At 45.1% G+C, this 19,730-nt stretch overlaps 1 protein-coding gene across 5 annotated transcripts in view; it reads left to right on the top strand.

Annotated features, from left to right (window-relative positions):
- The window catches only part of fgd4a (FYVE, RhoGEF and PH domain containing 4a), an 82,996-nt gene that overhangs the window by 13,451 nt on the left and 49,815 nt on the right, over positions 1-19,730 (top strand). The window contains exon 1 of one of the 5 annotated variants that reach the window (XM_053500148.1): positions 8,023-8,228. The exons of 3 other annotated variants lie outside the window; for them this stretch is intronic. Coding sequence is in view for 1 of the 2 variants with exons in the window: in XM_053500144.1 (XP_053356119.1) it covers positions 17,281-17,347 (67 nt within the window). In the remaining variant the exon portion in view is untranslated. Of the gene's footprint in view, positions 1-8,022; positions 8,229-16,979; positions 17,348-19,730 lie in introns of those variants that run through there. One more of the 5 variants, XM_053500144.1, reaches the window with a different exon arrangement.

Raw genomic sequence — 19,730 nt, 5'->3', positions numbered from 1 at the left:
TGAACGTGTGTGAGTCTTACTGAGCATGAGTGTGTGTGTGGTGGGCTTGTGTGTGTGTGTGCGCAAGACTGAGTGGGTGCGAGACTCAGTGTGCGCGGGACTGCCAAACTGCGAGTGTGAGAGACTGTGTGTGTGTGTGTGTGTGTGTGTGTGTGTGTGTGTGTGTGCGCGAGTGTGCGCGAGTGTGAGAGACTGTGTGTGTGTGTGTGTGTGTGTGTGTGTGTGTGTGTGTGTGTGTGTGTGCGCGAGTGTGAGAGACTGTGTGTGTGTGTGCGCGAGTGTGAGAGACTGTGTGTGTGCGCGAGTGTGAGAGACTGTGTGTGTGTGTGTGTGCGAGTGTGAGAGACTGTGTGTGTGCGAGTGTGAGAGACTGTGTGTGTGTGTGTGTGCGAGTGTGAGAGACTGTGTGTGTGTGTGTGTGCGAGTGTGAGAGACTGTATGTATGTGTGTGTGTGCGAGTGTGAGAGACTGTATGTGTGTGTGTGTGTGTGCGCGAGTGTGAGAGACTGTGTGTGTGTGTGTGTGTGTGTGCGCGAGTGTGAGAGACTGTGTGTGTGTGTGTGCGAGTGTGAGAGACTGTGTGTGTGTGTGTGTGTGTGTGTGTGTGTGTGTGTGTGCGCGAGTGTGAGAGAGTGTGTGTGTGTGTGTGTGCGCGAGTGTGAGAGACTGTGTGTGTGTGTGTGTGTGAGAGTGTGTGTGTGTGTGTGTGTGTGCGAGTGTGAGAGACTGTGTGTGTGTGTGTGTGTGCGAGTGTGAGAGAGTGTGTGTGTGTGTGCGCGAGTGTGAGAGTCTGTGTGTGTGTGTGTGCGAGTGTGAGAGTGTGTGTGTGTGTGTGTGCGAGTGTGAGAGACTGTGTGTGTGTGTGTGTGTGTGCGCGAGTGTGAGAGACTGTGTGTGTGTGTGTGTGTGTCGCGCGAGTGTGAGAGACTGTGTGTGTGTGTGTGCGAGTGTGAGAGACTGTGTGTGTGTGTGTGCGAGTGTGAGAGACTGTGTGTGTGTGTGTGTGCGAGTGTGAGAGACTGTGTGTGTGTGTGTGTGTGTGCGAGTGTGAGAGACTGTGTGTGTGTGTGTGTGTGTGTGCGAGTGTGAGAAACTGTGTGTGTGTGTGTGTGTGTGTGTGCGAGAGTGTGAGAAACTGTGTGTGTGTGTGTGCGAGTGTGAGAAACTGTGTGTGTGTGCGAGTGTGAGAAACTGTGTGTGTGTGCGAGTGTGAGAGACTGTGCGAGTGTGAGAGACTTTGTGTGTGTGTGTGTGTGTGTGTGTGCGTGTGTGTGTGCGCGCGAGTGTGAGAGACTGTGTGTGTGTGTGCGAGTGTGAGAGACTGTGTGTGTGTGCGAGTGTGAGAGACTGTGTGTGTGTGCGAGTGTGAGAGACTGTGTGTGTGTGCGAGTGTGAGAGACTGTGTGTGTGTGTGCGAGTGTGAGAGACTGTGTGTGTGTGTGTGCGAGTGTGAGAGACTGTGTGTGTGTGTGTGTGCGAGTGTGAGAGACTGTGTGTGTGTGTGTGTGTGTGTGTGAGTGTGAGAGACTGTGTGTGTGCGAGTGTGAGAGACTGTATGTGTGTGTGTGTGTGTGCGCGAGTGTGAGAGACTGTATGTGTGTGTGTGTGTGTGCGAGTGTGAGAGACTGTATGTGTGTGTGTGTGTGTGTGCGAGTGTGAGAGACTGTGTGTGTGTGTGTGTGTGCGCGAGTGTGAGAGACTGTGTGTGTGCGCGAGTGTGAGAGACTGTGTGTGTGCGCGAGTGTGAGAGACTGTGTGTGTGTGTGTGCGAGTGTGAGAGAGTGTGTGTGTGTGTGTGTGCGAGTGTGAGAGAGTGTGTGTGTGTGTGTGTGTGCGAGTGTGAGAGACTGTGTGTGTGTGTGTGCGAGTGTGAGAGACTGTGTGTGTGTGTGTGCGAGTGTGAGAGACTGTGTGTGTGTGTGTGCGAGTGTGAGAAACTGTGTGTGTGTGTGTGCGAGTGTGAGAAACTGTGTGTGTGTGTGTGCGAGTGTGAGAAACTGTGTGTGTGTGTGTGTGTGCGAGTGTGAGAAACTGTGTGTGTGTGTGTGTGTGCGAGTGTGAGAGACTGTGTGAGTGTGCGAGTGTGAGAGACTGTGTGTGTGTGTGTGTGTGTGTGTGTGTGCGAGTGTGCGCGAGTGTGCGCGAGTGTGTGTGTGTGTGTGTGCGAGTGCGAGAGACTGTGTGCGCGAGTGCGAGAGACTGTGTGCGCGAGTGCGAGAGACTGTGTGCGCGAGTGCGAGAGACTGTGTGCGCGAGTGCGAGAGACTGTGTGCGCGAGTGCGAGGGACTGTGTGCGCGAGTGCGAGGGACTGTGTGCGCGAGTGCGAGGGACTGTGTGCGCGAGTGCGAGGGACTGTGTGCGCGAGTGCGAGGGACTGTGTGCGCGAGTGCGAGGGACTGTGTGCGCGAGTGCGAGGGACTGTGTGCGCGAGTGCGAGGGACTGTGTGCGCGAGTGCGAGGGACTGTGTGCGCGAGTGCGAGGGACTGTGTGCGCGAGTGCGAGGGACTGTGTGCGCGAGTGCGAGGGACTGTGTGCGCGAGTGCGAGGGACTGTGTGCGCGAGTGCGAGGGACTGTGTGCGCGAGTGCGAGGGACTGTGTGCGCGAGTGCGAGGGACTGTGTTTGCGTGTGTGCGAGTGCGAGAGACTGTGTGTGTGCGAGAGACTGTGTGTGTGCGAGTGCGAGGGACTGTGTGCGCGAGTGCGAGGGACTGTGTGCGCGAGTGCGAGGGACTGTGTGCGCGAGTGCGAGGGACTGTGTGCGCGAGTGCGAGGGACTGTGTGCGCGAGTTTCGAGGGACTGTGTGCGCGAGTTTCGAGGGACTGTGTGCGCGAGTGCGAGGGACTGTGTGCGCGAGTGCGAGTACCTGTGTGTGTGTGTCCACGAGTGTGAGAGACTGTGTGTGTGTGTGTGTGTGTGTGTGTGCGCGTACCTGTGTGTGTGTGTGCGCGTACCTGTGTGTGTGTGTGCGCGTACCTGTGTGTGTGTGTGCGCGAGTGTGAGAGACTGTGTGCGCGAGTGTGAGAGACTGTGTGCGCGAGTGTGAGAGACTGTGTGTGTGTGTGCGAGTGTGAGAGACTGTGTGTGCGAGTGTGAGAGACTGTGTGCGCGAGTGCGCGTACCTGTGTGTGTGTGCGCGTACCTGTGTGTGTGTGTGCGCGAGTGTGAGAGACTGTGTGCGCGAGTGTGAGAGACTGTGTGTGTGTGTGTGTGTGTGTGTGTGTGCGCGAGTGTGAGAGACTGTGTGCGCGAGTGCGAGTACCTGTGTGTGGGTGTGCGCGAGTGCGAGAGACTGTATGTGTGTGTGTGTGTGTGCGCGAGTGTGAGAGACTGTGTGTGTGTGTGTGTGTGTGTGCGCGAGTGTGAGAGACTGTGTGTGTGTGTGTGCGAGTGTGAGAGACTGTGTGTGTGTGTGTGTGTGTGTGTGTGTGTGTGTGTGTGTGCGCGAGTGTGAGAGAGTGTGTGTGTGTGTGTGTGCGCGAGTGTGAGAGACTGTGTGTGTGTGTGTGTGTGAGAGTGTGTGTGTGTGTGTGTGTGTGCGAGTGTGAGAGACTGTGTGTGTGTGTGTGTGTGAGAGTGTGAGAGACTGTGTGTGTGTGTGCGCGAGTGTGAGAGACTGTGTGTGTGTGTGTGCGAGTGTGAGAGTGTGTGTGTGTGTGTGTGCGAGTGTGTGAGAGTGTGTGTGTGTGTGTGTGTGTGCGCGAGTGTGAGAGACTGTGTGTGTGTGTGTGTGTGTGCGCGCGAGTGTGAGAGACTGTGTGTGTGTGTGTGCGAGTGTGAGAGACTGTGTGTGTGTGTGTGCGAGTGTGAGAGACTGTGTGTGTGTGTGTGTGCGAGTGTGAGAGACTGTGTGTGTGTGTGTGTGTGTGTGAGTGTGAGAGACTGTGTGTGTGTGTGTGTGTGTGTGCGAGTGTGAGAAACTGTGTGTGTGTGTGTGTGTGTGCGAGTGTGAGAAACTGTGTGTGTGTGTGCGAGTGTGAGAAACTGTGTGTGTGTGCGAGTGTGAGAAACTGTGTGTGTGTGCGAGTGTGAGAGACTGTGCGAGTGTGAGAGACTTTGTGTGTGTGTGTGTGTGTGTGTGCGTGTGTGTGTGCGCGCGAGTGTGAGAGACTGTGTGTGTGTGTGCGAGTGTGAGAGACTGTGTGTGTGTGCGAGTGTGAGAGACTGTGTGTGTGTGCGAGTGTGAGAGACTGTGTGTGTGTGAGAGTGTGAGAGACTGTGTGTGTGTGTGCGAGTGTGAGAGACTGTGTGTGTGTGTGTGCGAGTGTGAGAGACTGTGTGTGTGTGTGTGTGCGAGTGTGAGAGACTGTGTGTGTGTGTGTGTGTGTGTGTGAGTGTGAGAGACTGTGTGTGTGCGAGTGTGAGAGACTGTATGTGTGTGTGTGTGTGTGCGCGAGTGTGAGAGACTGTATGTGTGTGTGTGTGTGTGCGAGTGTGAGAGACTGTTTGTGTGTGTGTGTGTGTGTGCGAGTGTGAGAGACTGTGTGTGTGTGTGTGTGTGCGCGAGTGTGAGAGACTGTGTGTGTGCGCGAGTGTGAGAGACTGTGTGTGTGCGCGAGTGTGAGAGACTGTGTGTGTGTGTGTGTGTGTGCGAGTGTGAGAGAGTGTGTGTGTGTGTGTGTGCGAGTGTGAGAGAGTGTGTGTGTGTGTGTGTGTGCGAGTGTGAGAGACTGTGTGTGTGTGCGAGTGTGAGAGACTGTGTGTGTGTGTGTGCGAGTGTGAGAGACTGTGTGTGTGTGTGTGCGAGTGTGAGAAACTGTGTGTGTGTGTGTGCGAGTGTGAGAAACTGTGTGTGTGTGTGTGCGAGTGTGAGAAACTGTGTGTGTGTGTGTGTGTGAGAGTGTGAGAAACTGTGTGTGTGTGTGTGTGTGCGAGTGTGAGAGACTGTGTGAGTGTGCGAGTGTGAGAGACTTTGTGTGTGTGTGTGTGTGTGTGTGTGTGCGCGTGTGTGCGCGAGTGTGTGTGTGTGTGTGTGCGAGTGCGAGAGACTGTGTGCGCGAGTGCGAGAGACTGTGTGCGCGAGTGCGAGAGACTGTGTGCGCGAGTGCGAGAGACTGTGTGCGCGAGTGCGAGAGACTGTGTGCGCGAGTGCGAGGGACTGTGTGCGCGAGTGCGAGGGACTGTGTGCGCGAGTGCGAGGGACTGTGTGCGCGAGTGCGAGGGACTGTGTGCGCGAGTGCGAGGGACTGTGTGCGCGAGTGCGAGGGACTGTGTGCGCGAGTGCGAGGGACTGTGTGCGCGAGTGCGAGGGACTGTGTGCGCGAGTGCGAGGGACTGTGTGCGCGAGTGCGAGGGACTGTGTGCGCGAGTGCGAGGGACTGTGTGCGCGAGTGCGAGGGACTGTGTGCGCGAGTGCGAGGGACTGTGTGCGCGAGTGCGAGGGACTGTGTGCGCGAGTGCGAGGGACTGTGTGCGCGAGTGCGAGGGACTGTGTGCGCGAGTGCGAGGGACTGTGTGCGCGTGTGCGAGGGACTGTGTGCGCGAGTGCGAGGGACTGTGTGCGCGAGTGCGAGGGACTGTGTGCGCGAGTGCGAGGGACTGTGTGTGCGTGTGTGCGAGTGCGAGAGACTGTGTGTGTGCGAGAGACTGTGTGTGTGCGAGTGCGAGGGACTGTGTGCGCGAGTGCGAGGGACTGTGTGCGCGAGTGCGAGGGACTGTGTGCGCGAGTGCGAGGGACTGTGTGCGCGAGTGCGAGGGACTGTGTGCGCGAGTGCGAGGGACTGTGTGCGCGAGTTTCGAGGGACTGTGTGCGCGTGTTTCGAGGGACTGTGTGCGCGAGTGCGAGGGACTGTGTGCGCGAGTGCGAGTACCTGTGTGTGTGTGTCCACGAGTGTGAGAGACTGTGTGTGTGTGTGTGTGTGTGTGTGTGCGCGTACCTGTGTGTGTGTGTGCGCGTACCTGTGTGTGTGTGTGCGCGAGTGTGAGAGACTGTGTGCGCGAGTGTGAGAGACTGTGTGCGCGAGTGTGAGAGACTGTGTGTGTGTGTGTGTGTGTGTGTGTGCGAGTGTGAGAGACTGTGTGTGCGAGTGTGAGAGACTGTGTGCGCGAGTGCGCGTACCTGTGTGTGTGTGCGCGTACCTGTGTGTGTGTGTGCGCGAGTGTGAGAGACTGTGTGCGCGAGTGTGAGAGACTGTGTGTGTGTGTGTGTGTGTGTGTGTGTGTGTGTGTGTGTGTGTGCGCGAGTGTGAGAGACTGTGTGCGCGAGTGCGAGTACCTGTGTGTGGGTGTGCGCGAGTGCGAGTACCTGTGTGTGGGTGTGCGCGAGTGCGAGTACCTGTGTGTGGGTGTGCGCGAGTGCGAGTACCTGTGTGTGGGTGTGCGCGAGTGCGAGTACCTGTGTGTGGGTGTGCGCGAGTGTGAGAGACTGTGTGCGCGAGTGTGAGAGACTGTGTGTGTGTGTGTGTGCGAGTGTGAGAGACTGTGTGTGTGTGTGTGCGAGTGTGAGAGACTGTGTGTGTGTGTCCGTCACTACGAGAGGATCCGTGAATCATGGAAAAGTTTAATCTTGCTCTTTTGTAAGCGTTTTTAAGCAATTTAATTAAGATCGCCTTTAGCTAAATTGTGTGGAGGGCTCTCTCTCTTTCTCTCTTCTCTCCTCTCTCTCTTCTCTCTCTTTCTCTCCTCTCTCTCCTCTCTCTCTCTCTCTCCTCTCTCTCTCCCTCTCCTCTCTCCTCTCTCTCCCTCTCTCCCTCTCTCTCTTTCTCATTTCTGTTTTACAAACATTTCTCACGTTATTAAAAACATATTTCACGTTATTATTTTGAACTGCTCTGCCAAGGGTATTACACAGTAATTTAATAAAAATATAATTTAAGCAAAAACAATCAAATTAAACACCAGGAAATTATTCACAAGCCGCCAGTCTACGTTTATTGCCAGTTATTTTAGCGTGTACGCCAACAGTCCATAAACAGGACGTAAAGTTAAAAGGAAAAACTGAGGAACTCCCAGGAACTCCTTCTACATGTAGAGATGACTTCAGGACTGTACGTGTAGTAATGACTCCCAGCCGAGTTCCTGTAATGTGCAATTGGTGTTGGTGAATAATCGTGTGAACAGATCCCACACACACGTCTCACTACCACACATTTTTATTAATCGATTTTAAAGGATCAGGTGTTCCAGTCGCTAAACCTTCAATGGCAGTTTCACACCTTCTTCCAGTGGAAACGTTATCACAAGTCCCGGTTTTGACTTGAACGCTGTTCGGATGTTTATTTTTTTGGTTTCTGCACTAACACACTGACCCTTTAAACTTGTAAGTAAGAGATGATTACACACTGTTCAGATCTTTTGCCGGCCTTTAATCTGTGGCATTGCATAAATATACCGTATGGTGCGGCTTAGCAATGAAGCGTTTAGGGTTTTGACTGAGGGCTTCGGGTTAAACGATGGAAGCATGAGAATTGTGTAGGTGGCCACTTTAGGTTGCCTCTCGCCTCGCTGCAACGTCATTTTTTTTTTCTAACCCTCCCCCACCAGTCCCTCATTCATCTGCATCCCCCATCGCTCCGTCTCTCTCTCTCTCTCTCTCTCTCTCTCTCTGTCCCCACCCTGCCAGCATGTGTCACATGACCTGGGAATACACTCCATTTGAATGAGACACGCTGATTTGTATGCCGTATTGGGTAACTGACACAGTCGACGTTGAGCACATGGACACCATGGTAAACAGCCTTCTCCATTCTCTCTGTCTATCCCTCTCTTTCTGCTACATCCCTCTGGCTCCCTAGCACCCCCCGCCCCCCTCTCCACCTTTCTGCTGGCAGATGATATCCTCGGGTTTCCTCCCTGTTCGCTGGTCGCTCCCTCGAGCAGCATAATAGATCTGATTGTCCATGCAACACACACACACACACATGCTGGCACCCAAAGAATGAGGGATTGACGCAAGGACAGAGCGGATGCCATTTCCGTGCCGTATGCTCTCTCTCTCCGCTGGAATGTGACTTTATTCATGGGTTTACAGATCGAATAGGGTCTGAGGTTGAAGAGAGGAGGAGAGCGAGGTGGGGTGAGTGAGTTAGTGAGCGAGAGAGAGAGAGAGAAGGGGAAGGAAGCAGAGAGGATGCACTGAGTGAGAGAAGCGAGAACGAGACGAACAGTGACGCTTTTCAATCCAGCGTGACTGTTTGGATAACAGCAGCAGTTCTCAGGCTTAAAAGAATCTGAAGCTCAATCGCTCAGACGCACAGCTGTCGTCCGGATTAAAAAGGACTCGTGTAAGGTCAGTGCTTTGCATCTTTTTTTTTTTTTTTTTTCCCAGTCTCCGTTCAGCAGGGCTGTGGCTGGGGGGCTGGGACCACCGATGCACATAACCCAGGGTTCCTCTAATTATCTTCAGTTCTTCTAATTAACTCTAATTTGCTCAAGACTGATAAAACGTGTCCAGATTGTGGTGTTCTCATTATAGAAATCGAGCTGATAATAAATGGAGGAAAGCTTTTTTGATATATATATATATAATGTGTGTGTGTGAGAGAGAGAGATAGAGACTGGTTACAAATGAATAATGTTAAGAGTGGATTTGAGTGTGATTGAGTGTGTATATGCAGGAGACAGAAATTGCCTGGCACCCTGTAGCCACTAAATTAAAGTTCCAGTAAGAGGAGTATGAGAGGAGATTGCTTATTAAAGTACAAAACCACACGCCCTGGTACAGGGTTAAATGTGTGTAATGACATTGTGCCTCAACTGTCAGTTGTGCAAGAATAAGTTTTTTTTTTTTTTTTTTTTAGGCAACAAATGCAGCATGTCTGACTTAAGATTTTTTTCAACATTGGTTTCAGTTGCAAGCTTCTTGTACTGTATGATAAAAGGTTATTTCACGAATAGATCTCCTCATAGGTCACATTTCTGTCCATCCATGTTCAATGTGACCTACTGTATTATAGAACCATAAATTGGTCCTAGTCCTTGACTTACTCTGCTTGGAAATACATTGAAGTTAATTGCAATAACAAGACTGGAAGAACAAGCTCAGTGCTTATGATGGCTTAATAGTTAGCATGGTCACCTCATACTTCCAGGGCTGTGGTTCAGATCTTGCCCCTGCTCTGTGTAACCCAAAAATATGCAGTGGAGGCTGATTAATGTTTCCAAAGCTCAGTGAGTGTGAGTGTGAGTGTGTGTGTGTGTGTGTGTGTGTGTGTGTGTGTGTGTGTGTGTGTGTGTGTGTGTGCGCGCGCGCCCTGTGAAGGGTTGGCACCCAATCCTACCCAAGGTTCCCTGGGATAGGCTACAGGCCCCCACAGCCCCACACCGGATAAGCAGTGTAGACAATTGATGGATTTGTATGAAACGATCCTTAATCCCTCTACCGTCAGCATCTCTGAAGATTCTGACCAGTCGTGCATTTATTTTATTGCAGTATTCCCCCTCCAAAGTCATTTAAACAACATGAATAAATGAGTCATTTAAAATGACTCTGATTTAAGTCTACTTTGCCACCATTAAAAAAATCTATGGTCTTTTCCCCCCCCCCCCCCCCTTTTTATTTATTGTGGTTTACCTACCTATCAGATTCCAGCTGATTAAATGCATCGCTGTAAGGTATGAGGATACCCGATACACAATGCAAACATCATGCAGATACAGGATACAGGTCAAAAGCTCCAGTTAATGCTCACATCAATCATCATCATCAAGTGTCAGCGTCAAAAAGTGTCTTCAACCATCACATGCTTGTTGCTACCATAAGAAATTTCCGGAACTGTTCCTCTCCGGGGATTTTCACACACAACTGTCTCTAGGGTCCACACTTCACTGGCAGTGTTGAAAGAATCGCTGTGGTAAATGAAGGATAAAATTTCCTAAGGATGTGTGACTCTCCGAAAATAATAAACCCCACTGTGCTGATTATTTCCTGTAATTAACCACGTGTAGTTGCTGATTGGCCCTTCTTTCCTTTCGTTATTGTATATAGGGTCGTAGTGGAAAAAAATGAAAAGAAGAAGTAAGTTAGTTTGAAAAGAAGTAGAACTTTAAAAAGGGAACATGTTTTGAGAACAACCCCCCTTGTCACTGCCCCTCCACACACACTGAATGCGTAAGGGATACATACGAGTACTTGGTATAACTCTTGGTCCGGAACGACTTCCTTTTTTAACAACCCTGGCCTTCCTGCATTCTGTGAAACGTTTTTTTTTTCCCTTCTCATTTACACATGTTAAAAATAGTTCTGTGCGATTAATTTGATTGTGCTACGTCTTTTGTCGGTCGATGCCAAACAATGATTAAAATGATTCGTGCAAACTTACAAAGGAAAAAAAGATCTAAAATAAATATCGCAGAATTTCTTTAGCAGAAAATGCCACCCTTTTCAATCTTAAGCAACATAAATGAAAAATACTCTCATTTTGCGAGACTAGCATTTCTTCTTTTGTGTTTATTGGCGGTGGTGCAGTATCGCCACCTACTGGAACGGAGTGTGGAGCTGAAGATGAGACATGACACAAACATTCAACACAGCATTTTAATGTTTATTAAATACTTTAAAAGTGACATACGTTACAAAACATTTAAAGTTGTTGAATTGAATTGAAAATCACATTTTTACATTTGAATCAAGTCTTGAAACACATCTCAAGTCAGTGGTCTTTTTAAAAGATTTCTAACAGTATCCAGTTCAGGTTTATAACCAGTAAATAGCAGAAGAGGGTATGGGGTTCAGTTCTCTATCGCAATTCTTCTGTGGGGCAATTCTTGTAATGCTTGTAATTCTTGTAATGCCACTGACTTCAAATTCAATTTACAGTAGTACCTTGGCATCCAAACTCGTTTAAATCAGGAGAAAGCAAAGTAAAGCAAGTTTACATATTTTTGTGGGGTGCTACTTTCAGTTTCGTTTTTAAAGCAGTCGGGGAGGAATCCTAAATTAAGTTTACGTCAGGTTTAATGTCTATTTATTTTATATTTTACTTTGTTTACGTGTCTTGTCTAAATGTTTAGATTGTTTTTAAATGCAAAAATATGATTATAATGTTGGAAATTGATAGTATTAGTAATATTTTTGGGGCGGCTGAACTTTTTGGTGGGGAAAAATTCATTTTGTGATACAAAATTTTGCCTTAAGAACCCGCCTCTGGAACAGATTCAATACACATGCTGAGGTACCACTGTATATAATATTCAAAATGTTTGGCATTTGAGGTGGTAAAAATGTTGCAGTTCCTCTATTGTCCTACAGGTGGCATTCTAAACTGTTCACATCTTGGGGGGGAGGAGTGAATTATTTGCTAAGCTTGTTTAGAATTGTAACAAAATAAAAATATATATTAAATGGGAATATCCATAAACTTTTGATATTTACAGAATCGCAATAGAAATCGAATCGTCACCTAAGTATCGTGATAATATCGTATCAGCCAGGCGAGCACATGGCTGAGACAGATATTTAAATATCGCTGCAGAAATATGGATGTTGTTCAAGTTAAAAAGATTTCAAATATAATTTGGCCGTTATATCCTAAGACCTAATGTCCTAGTGTCATCACTCTCATCATTTGTGACTTGGAAACCTGGATGCTTTTGGTTTTGTTCGAAGCTAGGGAGCTAACTCAGGTGAATGATGTGTGTTTTCTTTCTCAAACAGGGAATGTATAGTCAGTGTTTTAGATTTAACAAACATATACCGTACATGCATGTTAGCATGAGCATGAGGAAAACAGTAACAGTTCTATAAACTAGTACCTAGGCACATTATGGCCCTATAATTCCTTTAACTTTTCTGCTCTGACAACAGAAAAAAAATCATTTCCACACAACTCCTACGTTTCAAAATCATTTCCGCACAAGATACGTTCCATGTCATGCACAAACTGACTCTTTCACTGGAATTGGAATTTTATTGTAGTGAACAAGCAGAATGATGCACACAGTGCTGTTAAACTAAATGTCAGCACTCTTGAAATGGCACCAGTCCAGTCAAACTAATGTGCCAGAAGCAGCTGTTGTATAATACCGCAGTGAGGAAGTTTACCAGGGCAGCATGGCTCACAGCTCCAGGGTCCCTGCTTCGATCCTGATTTTACACCAAAACACAGATATTTCATTTTCCCTCTCGCACCAGGGGACACAGTTCTCATGAGACGATTTGTTTCATATAAAATACCCATGTCCAAAAAAAAAAAAAGAGTAAAATAGGTTGTGATTCTTATTTAGTCGCATGCTGACATTTTAGTTTAAATAAAAAGGGAAATGAGTTCACTTTAAGGTGAAGCTTTTTGGTAGCAGTGTAATATTATTGTTCCAATTATCATTATTATGTGTGTGAACATTGTAAAATAAAATAAAAATTAAAAGGTAAACCCATTTATAATCCCATCCATAGATAAGGTGATCCTGTATGCATAGTGGATAGGCGATGCCAAGTGCTAAATCTAGCAAGACTACCATATACAAACAAGCTGTGTGACTCAGAAATCAGCATTTTGTCTAGCATGTGTTTTTACTCATGAGCATCCTGATTATTCCAGATGTGTCATTGAGCAATCTGCTGAACTGCTGCCTTATATAATCCAACAAATGGAAATGATTTTTGGTCGAAATAACATTTTGTCCCATCAAAGCCGAACCGGTATCTGTTTATTATGCTTCACCCTGTTGTTCAGTATTAGTCATCTGTGCAACTGCTTACACACCAGTCTGACACTTTCGGAGCTGTGTGTATTCCATCCAAGCGGTTCTCCTCTTACGCATTCATCCTGTGTGCTGTGCATCAGTCAGGGTTTGCAATGTGATTTTACAGTGATTTAAGTGATATTCTCCCAGGAATTTTGGACAGAGCCAGTGTGGTGTCAGAGAGAAGGACTGTTTAATCTTTTTTATTTTTATTTTGTTATAATGTAAATTATTATTGTTTTCTACCTGGACAAGTAATGGTATGTTTTGGTTTTGGGAGAATAGTTGTTGTATTGGCTGTGACATTAGTTACTGCATAAACTAGTTGATGACAGCAGATGAAGTCCTGACTGATGCCATAAAAGTCCTCTCCCTGTATTTCTATTTAATCATCTACGATTTAATTTGGGATAGCAGTAACTGGTACCAGGACCAGTATGGAGGCTGATACCGGCTGAAAACGTTGGCGTAGATATCAGAAAAAAGTGAATATTTGTTTTTGATCTAAAAAAAAGGCTTGATGCCTCCGAACATTGCGCAGTGGTAAAGTACTCGCCCTATCAGAGATCGCACGTTCGATTCCCGATGTGATGCTGTAATGCTGTAGAGTGATGCTGTAACCTCTCGCAGCTGGAGGTGTAGAGAGAGCTGATTGGCTGAGCTCTCTCAGAGGGAAGGGATGAGCGGTACTTTGTGCTCCCACATTAATCACGGCAAGCGGAAGGAGCGGATAGCGTTGTCCTCAGAGTGTGTTACGCCGCTCCGTGAGCGAGCAGTTCGAAAAGATGCGGTCGGCTGGCGTCACGTGGTTTGGAGGAAACGCGTGAAAGTCTTCGGCCCTGCCGACTGAGTGGTATTAGTAGCTTTAATGTGGGAGCCCCCTAGTGACGGGAAGGAATTGGACACAACTAAATCAGGGAGAAAATTAGGGAAAAATCAAAAAAGGAAAAGAAAAAGGCTTGATTTTCATTTTGCTAGGATATAATTTATTAGCCATACCATTTAAATCACACGATATCACTGCATTAAAACGGTCATAAAGGCTAAGCATAAGTAGCGGACACATCTTAATGCCAACTGTTCAAATGAGAATATCGCATACTGTATATTGGGTAACTACAGTATTGTTTACAATGTAGAAAGAAATTAGTAAAGACTTAACTTTTGACTGGTACTGGTTCTGTCTCTGAATAGGGTGCTTAGCAATGAACATTGTCACAAAGAAGCTTTAAAAAAAAAGAGGGAAGGAAAGAAAGAAGGCAGTTGGAACAAAAAGGAAAGAAAAAAGTAAATCAAAAATAAAAGAAAATTGAAAGAAAGGAGGGAATGAATAAAGGAAATGGAAAAGAGAGAAGAAAACGTTGGGAAGAAAAAAGGAAATAGAAAGAAAGAGGAAAAGAATAAAGGGAAGATTGAAAGTAAGGCAAAAGAAAATAATGAAATGGTGGCAGAAAAGGAAATACGAAAGGAAAGAAAGAAGGGATGGGGTAATTGGAAAGAGAGAAGAGAAGAATTAAGGAAATAGAAGAAATGAAGAAAGCAAGAAGGAAGTAGAGAAGAAAATAAAAAGAAAGAAGGAAACAAAGAAAGGAATAGGAAATTAAATGGAGGAATAAAAAACAACAGGAGGAAAGATGGAAGGAAGGAAGAAAAGATGACTGGCAAAACGTCCTGCGATGACAAAAAGGGAAGAAAAGAAAGAAAAGGTGAAAGAAAAGGAAAGAGGAGAGAGACAGAAAAACAGAAGGAAAGAGGAGAGGGACAGAAGAAAAGAGGAGAGGGACAGAAAGAAGGACACAGAAGAAAAGAGGAGAGGGACAGAAAGATCAGATGAGGGAAGGCAATGAGAGAAGGAAAAATATCAAGGAAATAGAAGAAAAAGGGAAAGAAAAGGGAAGTAGAGGGGAAACTGGAAAGATAAAATAAAACAGAAAGAAGAAAGACAAAAGGGATATTGGGAAAGACTGAAACAGAGAAAGAAAAGTAAGGAGGGAAGGAAAGACAGAAGGAAATGAGCAACGGCGTGCGACTGTAATAAAACTCCCTGCGATGAAACCTTGAGACGCAGCAGACCCCGAAAGAGAAACCATCTTCATTTGTGTAAAACCAGATAGCACGACTATAAATACGTCCCCTGTGTAACATTTGTTCTATAAAGTGAAAAGTGCAGTTTTATAACAGGAAATGTTTTTGAGTTAACATAAAGTCCGTGTTAATGTGGTTTACCAACTGCTCATATGAGTACAAAACTCTTTACCATCTTTACCAGTTTACGTTTTAAAACCGTTCAAGCGATTGCAGTCACAAGCCCTGATGGAAAAACTGTTCGTACCAACGCAGTCATGAATATTAAGTGGATGGTTCTTCAGTTATCACACGAGTCCATCCTCAGCAGCAGTGTGTGTGCTCTCCATGCAGTGAGACCTCCAATCAGACGCAGGGCATCAGGATGACTCGGGCAGGTCCGGGGAGGCACAAGGGGTCAGGGCCGCTGGTCTCTCAGGAGTGCCATGTGATATCGTGAATATTGTTTACACGTAGAAGCATGGGCAAGACTTTCTTGCTTTAAGCGGTCTTACATTTTTTAAATATAGTTCTCTCTCCACTTTTTTTATGATCTAAAAAATTTAAGCATAACTGCAAATACAACTGCAAAAAAGTGCTTGAATATAACCTGAGGGAACTGAGAGAGAGAGTGAAGGGACACTGTGGTTCTGTACTGCTTATCATCTATCGATAATTCCCCTGATGTAATGTGTAATATAATCGATAAAAAGCCAGGAAGTGCTTGGATAACATTTTTCCTGCAGGCGTTTACAGTATGTTCTATCTCCACATCTCACACACACACACACACACACACAATGCTGTTATTCAAGTCTCTTCAGCCCCTGCGTGTCTCAGTCAAGGTGATTGATCGTCATTCCAGCTGTTGACTGATGTGAAGCATGTGCACCGCACAGTTTTTCACAGATTTGTCAGTTTGCACATAAAACTGTCTGCATTTGTCTTTAAAATGCCATAAAAAAGTATACATTAGTTTCTGCACTACTGGTCTTATTGCAATATTGTTCTTTATTCCCTGCAAACTAAACTGAAACATATACATGTATTTTTAAAGACAATACACGTATATGTTTCAGTTTAGTTCTTATCATGACAAGCAGAAAGATGTGTTATTAGGCTGCAACGCACATTTCCTGTAAATGTCATATAGCATGAAAATTAGTAGATGTGTGAGACGTGTGGGGGGAGGGGGGAGGGGACCAAGTGGCAAACAAAACAGGTTTTAGGTTTTAAATGTAGAGAGAGAAAAAAAATAATTAAATAAACAAGTTCAGCAACCTGCATCCTGTTTTCGCCCATAAATGTTAACGAATGAAAAAGTCATAAGGAAATAAACACGCACGCAAATATATACTGTACGTTAGAGTCATGACATGCTCTCGAGCTAAAAGTGTTTTTTTATATTTATGAAAAGAGGGAAGGAAAGAATAATGGAAGGCAATAATGAAAGAGAAAGAAATAGACTAAGAATGAAAATAAGAAAAAAAGAAGGATGGACAAATAAATAGAATAAAATTAAGGAGGGATAAGAAAATAAAATAAATGGGAAGATAAAAGGAAGGGTGAAGAGAAAGCAAAGGGGAGAAAAAAGGAAAGAGGATAGGAAAAGGAAGGGGGAAATGGAAGAAAATAAGTGAAAAAGGAAAAAAAATTATGAAAGACGAAAAGAAAGAAAAAGGAAAGACAAATAATTAAATAGAGAAGGGAAAGAAGGAAAGAATGAAGGAAGTTACAAAGAAAAGTGGGAAGGAATGATGGAAAGATGGAAGGATAGAAAAAGTCAAAGAAAGAAAAGAGGAGAAAAAAGGCAGGGAAGAAAGGGGGAAAAAAGAACAAATAAACAAAAGTTTGGAAGCAATTAATCCTATTCCTGGCTGGAACGGTCACATCTGAGGGGAAAAATAAGCAATTTGAAGTAAACAAGTAAGTAGGTTTCCTAATAAGGACAAGCCAAATGTCCCCACGAGGTCAAAAACGTCAGATATTCCTGTCGTTGTGGGGACACGCAAACATAGACACAGGCAACTGCACATTATTCCCAGAGAAGGCTACATTTTAGTTTAGTTTATTGTAAGGCGGTTATCTTTCCTTGGTCGGGTCCACTCTTAAATAAATAAGGATTTTTAAAAAAAATTTTTTTTACTGGACCTTTTGAAATTAATGGAAATTTTATGGATCTGTTCTTCCACCTTTAAATTTCAAAAGTTTTCTTTTAAAGTAATTTCCTGAGTAATTATCTTTTTTTTTTAATCTAATAATAATAATAATAATGTGTTGTTCCTGCACCGTGTGTGTTCTGAAAGTTTAATGATGGCACTGATTCACAGAGTGAATTATTGATGCAGAATAAAGTTTAACGCTCTCCTGTGACTGAGAGTCAGCAATAACATTGCTTCACATAATGACATCAGCACTGGGAGGGGATGTATACACAGGATAGCTGTAGACGCGCATCAGCTGCAACACTTGCTTCGAAACGCAGCGTAGCTGTCCTGTGGGGAGTAAAAGTGTGTGTGTGTGTGTGTGTGGTAAAGCCTTTGCTTGTAAAGGTTTGCACGACTTCCTCACCTCACCAGAGCTGAGGTGTTCAGATGGCTGAGCCTCTGACAGGGAGCCCGAGAATGGAAATCAAGCTACGAGGGACAGAAAACGCGGCAGGTAGTTTCGTTTCTTTGTGTGTATGCGTTACATTCAGCGCTGTGTAGTTACACAGTAACTTGGAAGCAGAAGTTTGGTTGTTTGTTGAAGTGTGTCTGATGTGGTTGTGTAACGTTGTTTCAATGAAGGTTAAGGTCGATTTCTTGTATGCATGTAATGTAGAACATAAACCAGTGCAGTTGTACATGATTATAATGGCATCAATTTAATGCATGAAATAATGTGCAAGACATGTACTGAAGTTAATATTCACATTAAACATCAGAATGATGGAAAAAATGATCTGAGCGACTGTCAGCCACCAAAAAAAAAAAAAACAGGAATCAGTGGGCGAAAAAACTTTGTTTTTTTGTTTTTTTCTAACCTGCATCTGATCCGTGTGAGTGAGACTGTTCCCAGGGGTGGGTGTAAAGGCGGTACATACAGTACTGTAGGTAGTGTTCATATTAAAGTGACCGGTATATCTACATAAATAAAAGAAAGATCTTGTCTGTACATTGATCAGAACTCACTTTTTTAATAATATCTTTGTTTCATACATTGGAGGACCAGAAACCAGTCTCATATAATGTATGTCTGTATGTCTGTATGTCTGTCCAGTCAGATTTTGTCACAGCATCATGCAAATCTGGCTAGAGAGACTTCGATGAAACTTTGCCAGTTCTTCAGTATTTGCCTGAAGTTAAACCTGCACCATAAATTTATTCAAAATGTTGAGTGAAAGTACAGTTTTCTACCAAATTATAAACCGCAAGTTTTAACCGTGGGCGTGTCTCAAATCCAACGCTGGACAGAATTTAATGAAACCTTTGCAGTACATGGATATCTACCTGAAGTTAAAACTGCACCATGAGTGAAATCAGAATATCGAGTAAAACCGATGTTCTGAACAGTGATGTGCCGGATTGAATAATTTAAACTAAGCTACATTATTAATAAGCTACTTGCTCGGGGCCTCTAAGTGGCAAAGTGGTAAAGCACTTACCCTATCATCCGGAGTTTGATTCCCGGGTGATGCTGTTACCTCTCGCAGCCGGAGGTCTAGAGAGAGCTGATTGGCCGAGCTCTCTCAGAGGGGAGGGATGAGAGGTAGTTGGTGCTCCCACATTAATCACGGCTCTACAGCCAATCAGGGGCGTCTGTGAGCTCACGCAAGTGGAAGGAGCGGATAGCGCTGTCCTCCGAGTGTGTTACGCTGCCCCTAACGGTGCGTGAGTGAGCAGTCCGAAAAGATGCAGTCATGTGGTTCGGAGGAAACGTGTGATTTTCTTCGGCCTTTCCAAATGGGTGGTAGTAGTAGCCTTAATGAATATTTTTACCGCTTACATAGCAGTGCTAAAGTGGTATAAGTGAAAGTCAAAAGAAAAATCTTTATCTGATTGACTTTTCCAATTTCTCATCTGTGATTTACTATCCAATTACCAAACAGGGAGTGTATTTGACAGACAACCAGAGCAGTACAACTTAATTTATACAAGGTCTAATATACTCCTATATAACCTAACAAAATTGTTTTTCTTTATGTTAATAAGTTAAGCAAAGCAGAAAGACAGTCCGACATGTACGTGGGCTTCATACCACTGATGACATTAAAGCTGATCAGCTTATTTTTAGCTTCAACCTTTTAACTACTTTTATAAACTCCATTACTGTCAAGAACGCATATTTACATTAGCATATATATATAATGTGTGTACATATATGTATATATTTGTATGTATATATATATATGTATATGTGTATATGTATATATTTATATGTATATATTTATATATATATGCATATATATACAGTATGTACTGTATATGTATGTCACACTTTTACTTTCATTTATTACTATTCTCTTCATGTACTGTATGATGTACCGTTTGTGTAACTGAATTAATTCTAAATATTTTACACAAACATATAATTTAAATAATTTAAATGCAGATATTTAATATTAACTATAGTGTCTGTTTAAAGCACTTAAAACCATGCAGGTGTCATAAGAACGCATTTTACCCCTGACCTCGGACAGAATGTATTTTGCTCACAGCAGTTCATCACTTAACTGTTCTGACAACCACAACATATGCAGAAACTCCACCACAGGTTCTCTGTTCTCCACCCAGACATTAGACGTTCCAAAGCAAAACCACAATGTACTCAACACCACTGACACCATCATGCTCATGTCACTGCCTTTGTTCCTCTCGCACTGTTCTGTTAAAACCTTAAATGCAACAATGTTTTCAATCATACTTTTGTCTCACTACCTCTTGGGCCCCAGCTGCCTTGGAAACGTGTATCCATGGTAACTGTGCCACTGTCGCCGCAGTGTGTTTGCAGTGCAGTGCGGTGTGCATGTCCAGTATAGCACAGTGTTAAAGTTACACCACGT

The sequence above is a fragment of the Clarias gariepinus genome, chromosome 7 (genome assembly GCF_024256425.1).
Source record: "Clarias gariepinus isolate MV-2021 ecotype Netherlands chromosome 7, CGAR_prim_01v2, whole genome shotgun sequence".
Taxonomy (NCBI): domain Eukaryota; kingdom Metazoa; phylum Chordata; class Actinopteri; order Siluriformes; family Clariidae; genus Clarias; species Clarias gariepinus.
This window is presented reverse-complemented; position numbering and strand designations above follow the sequence as displayed.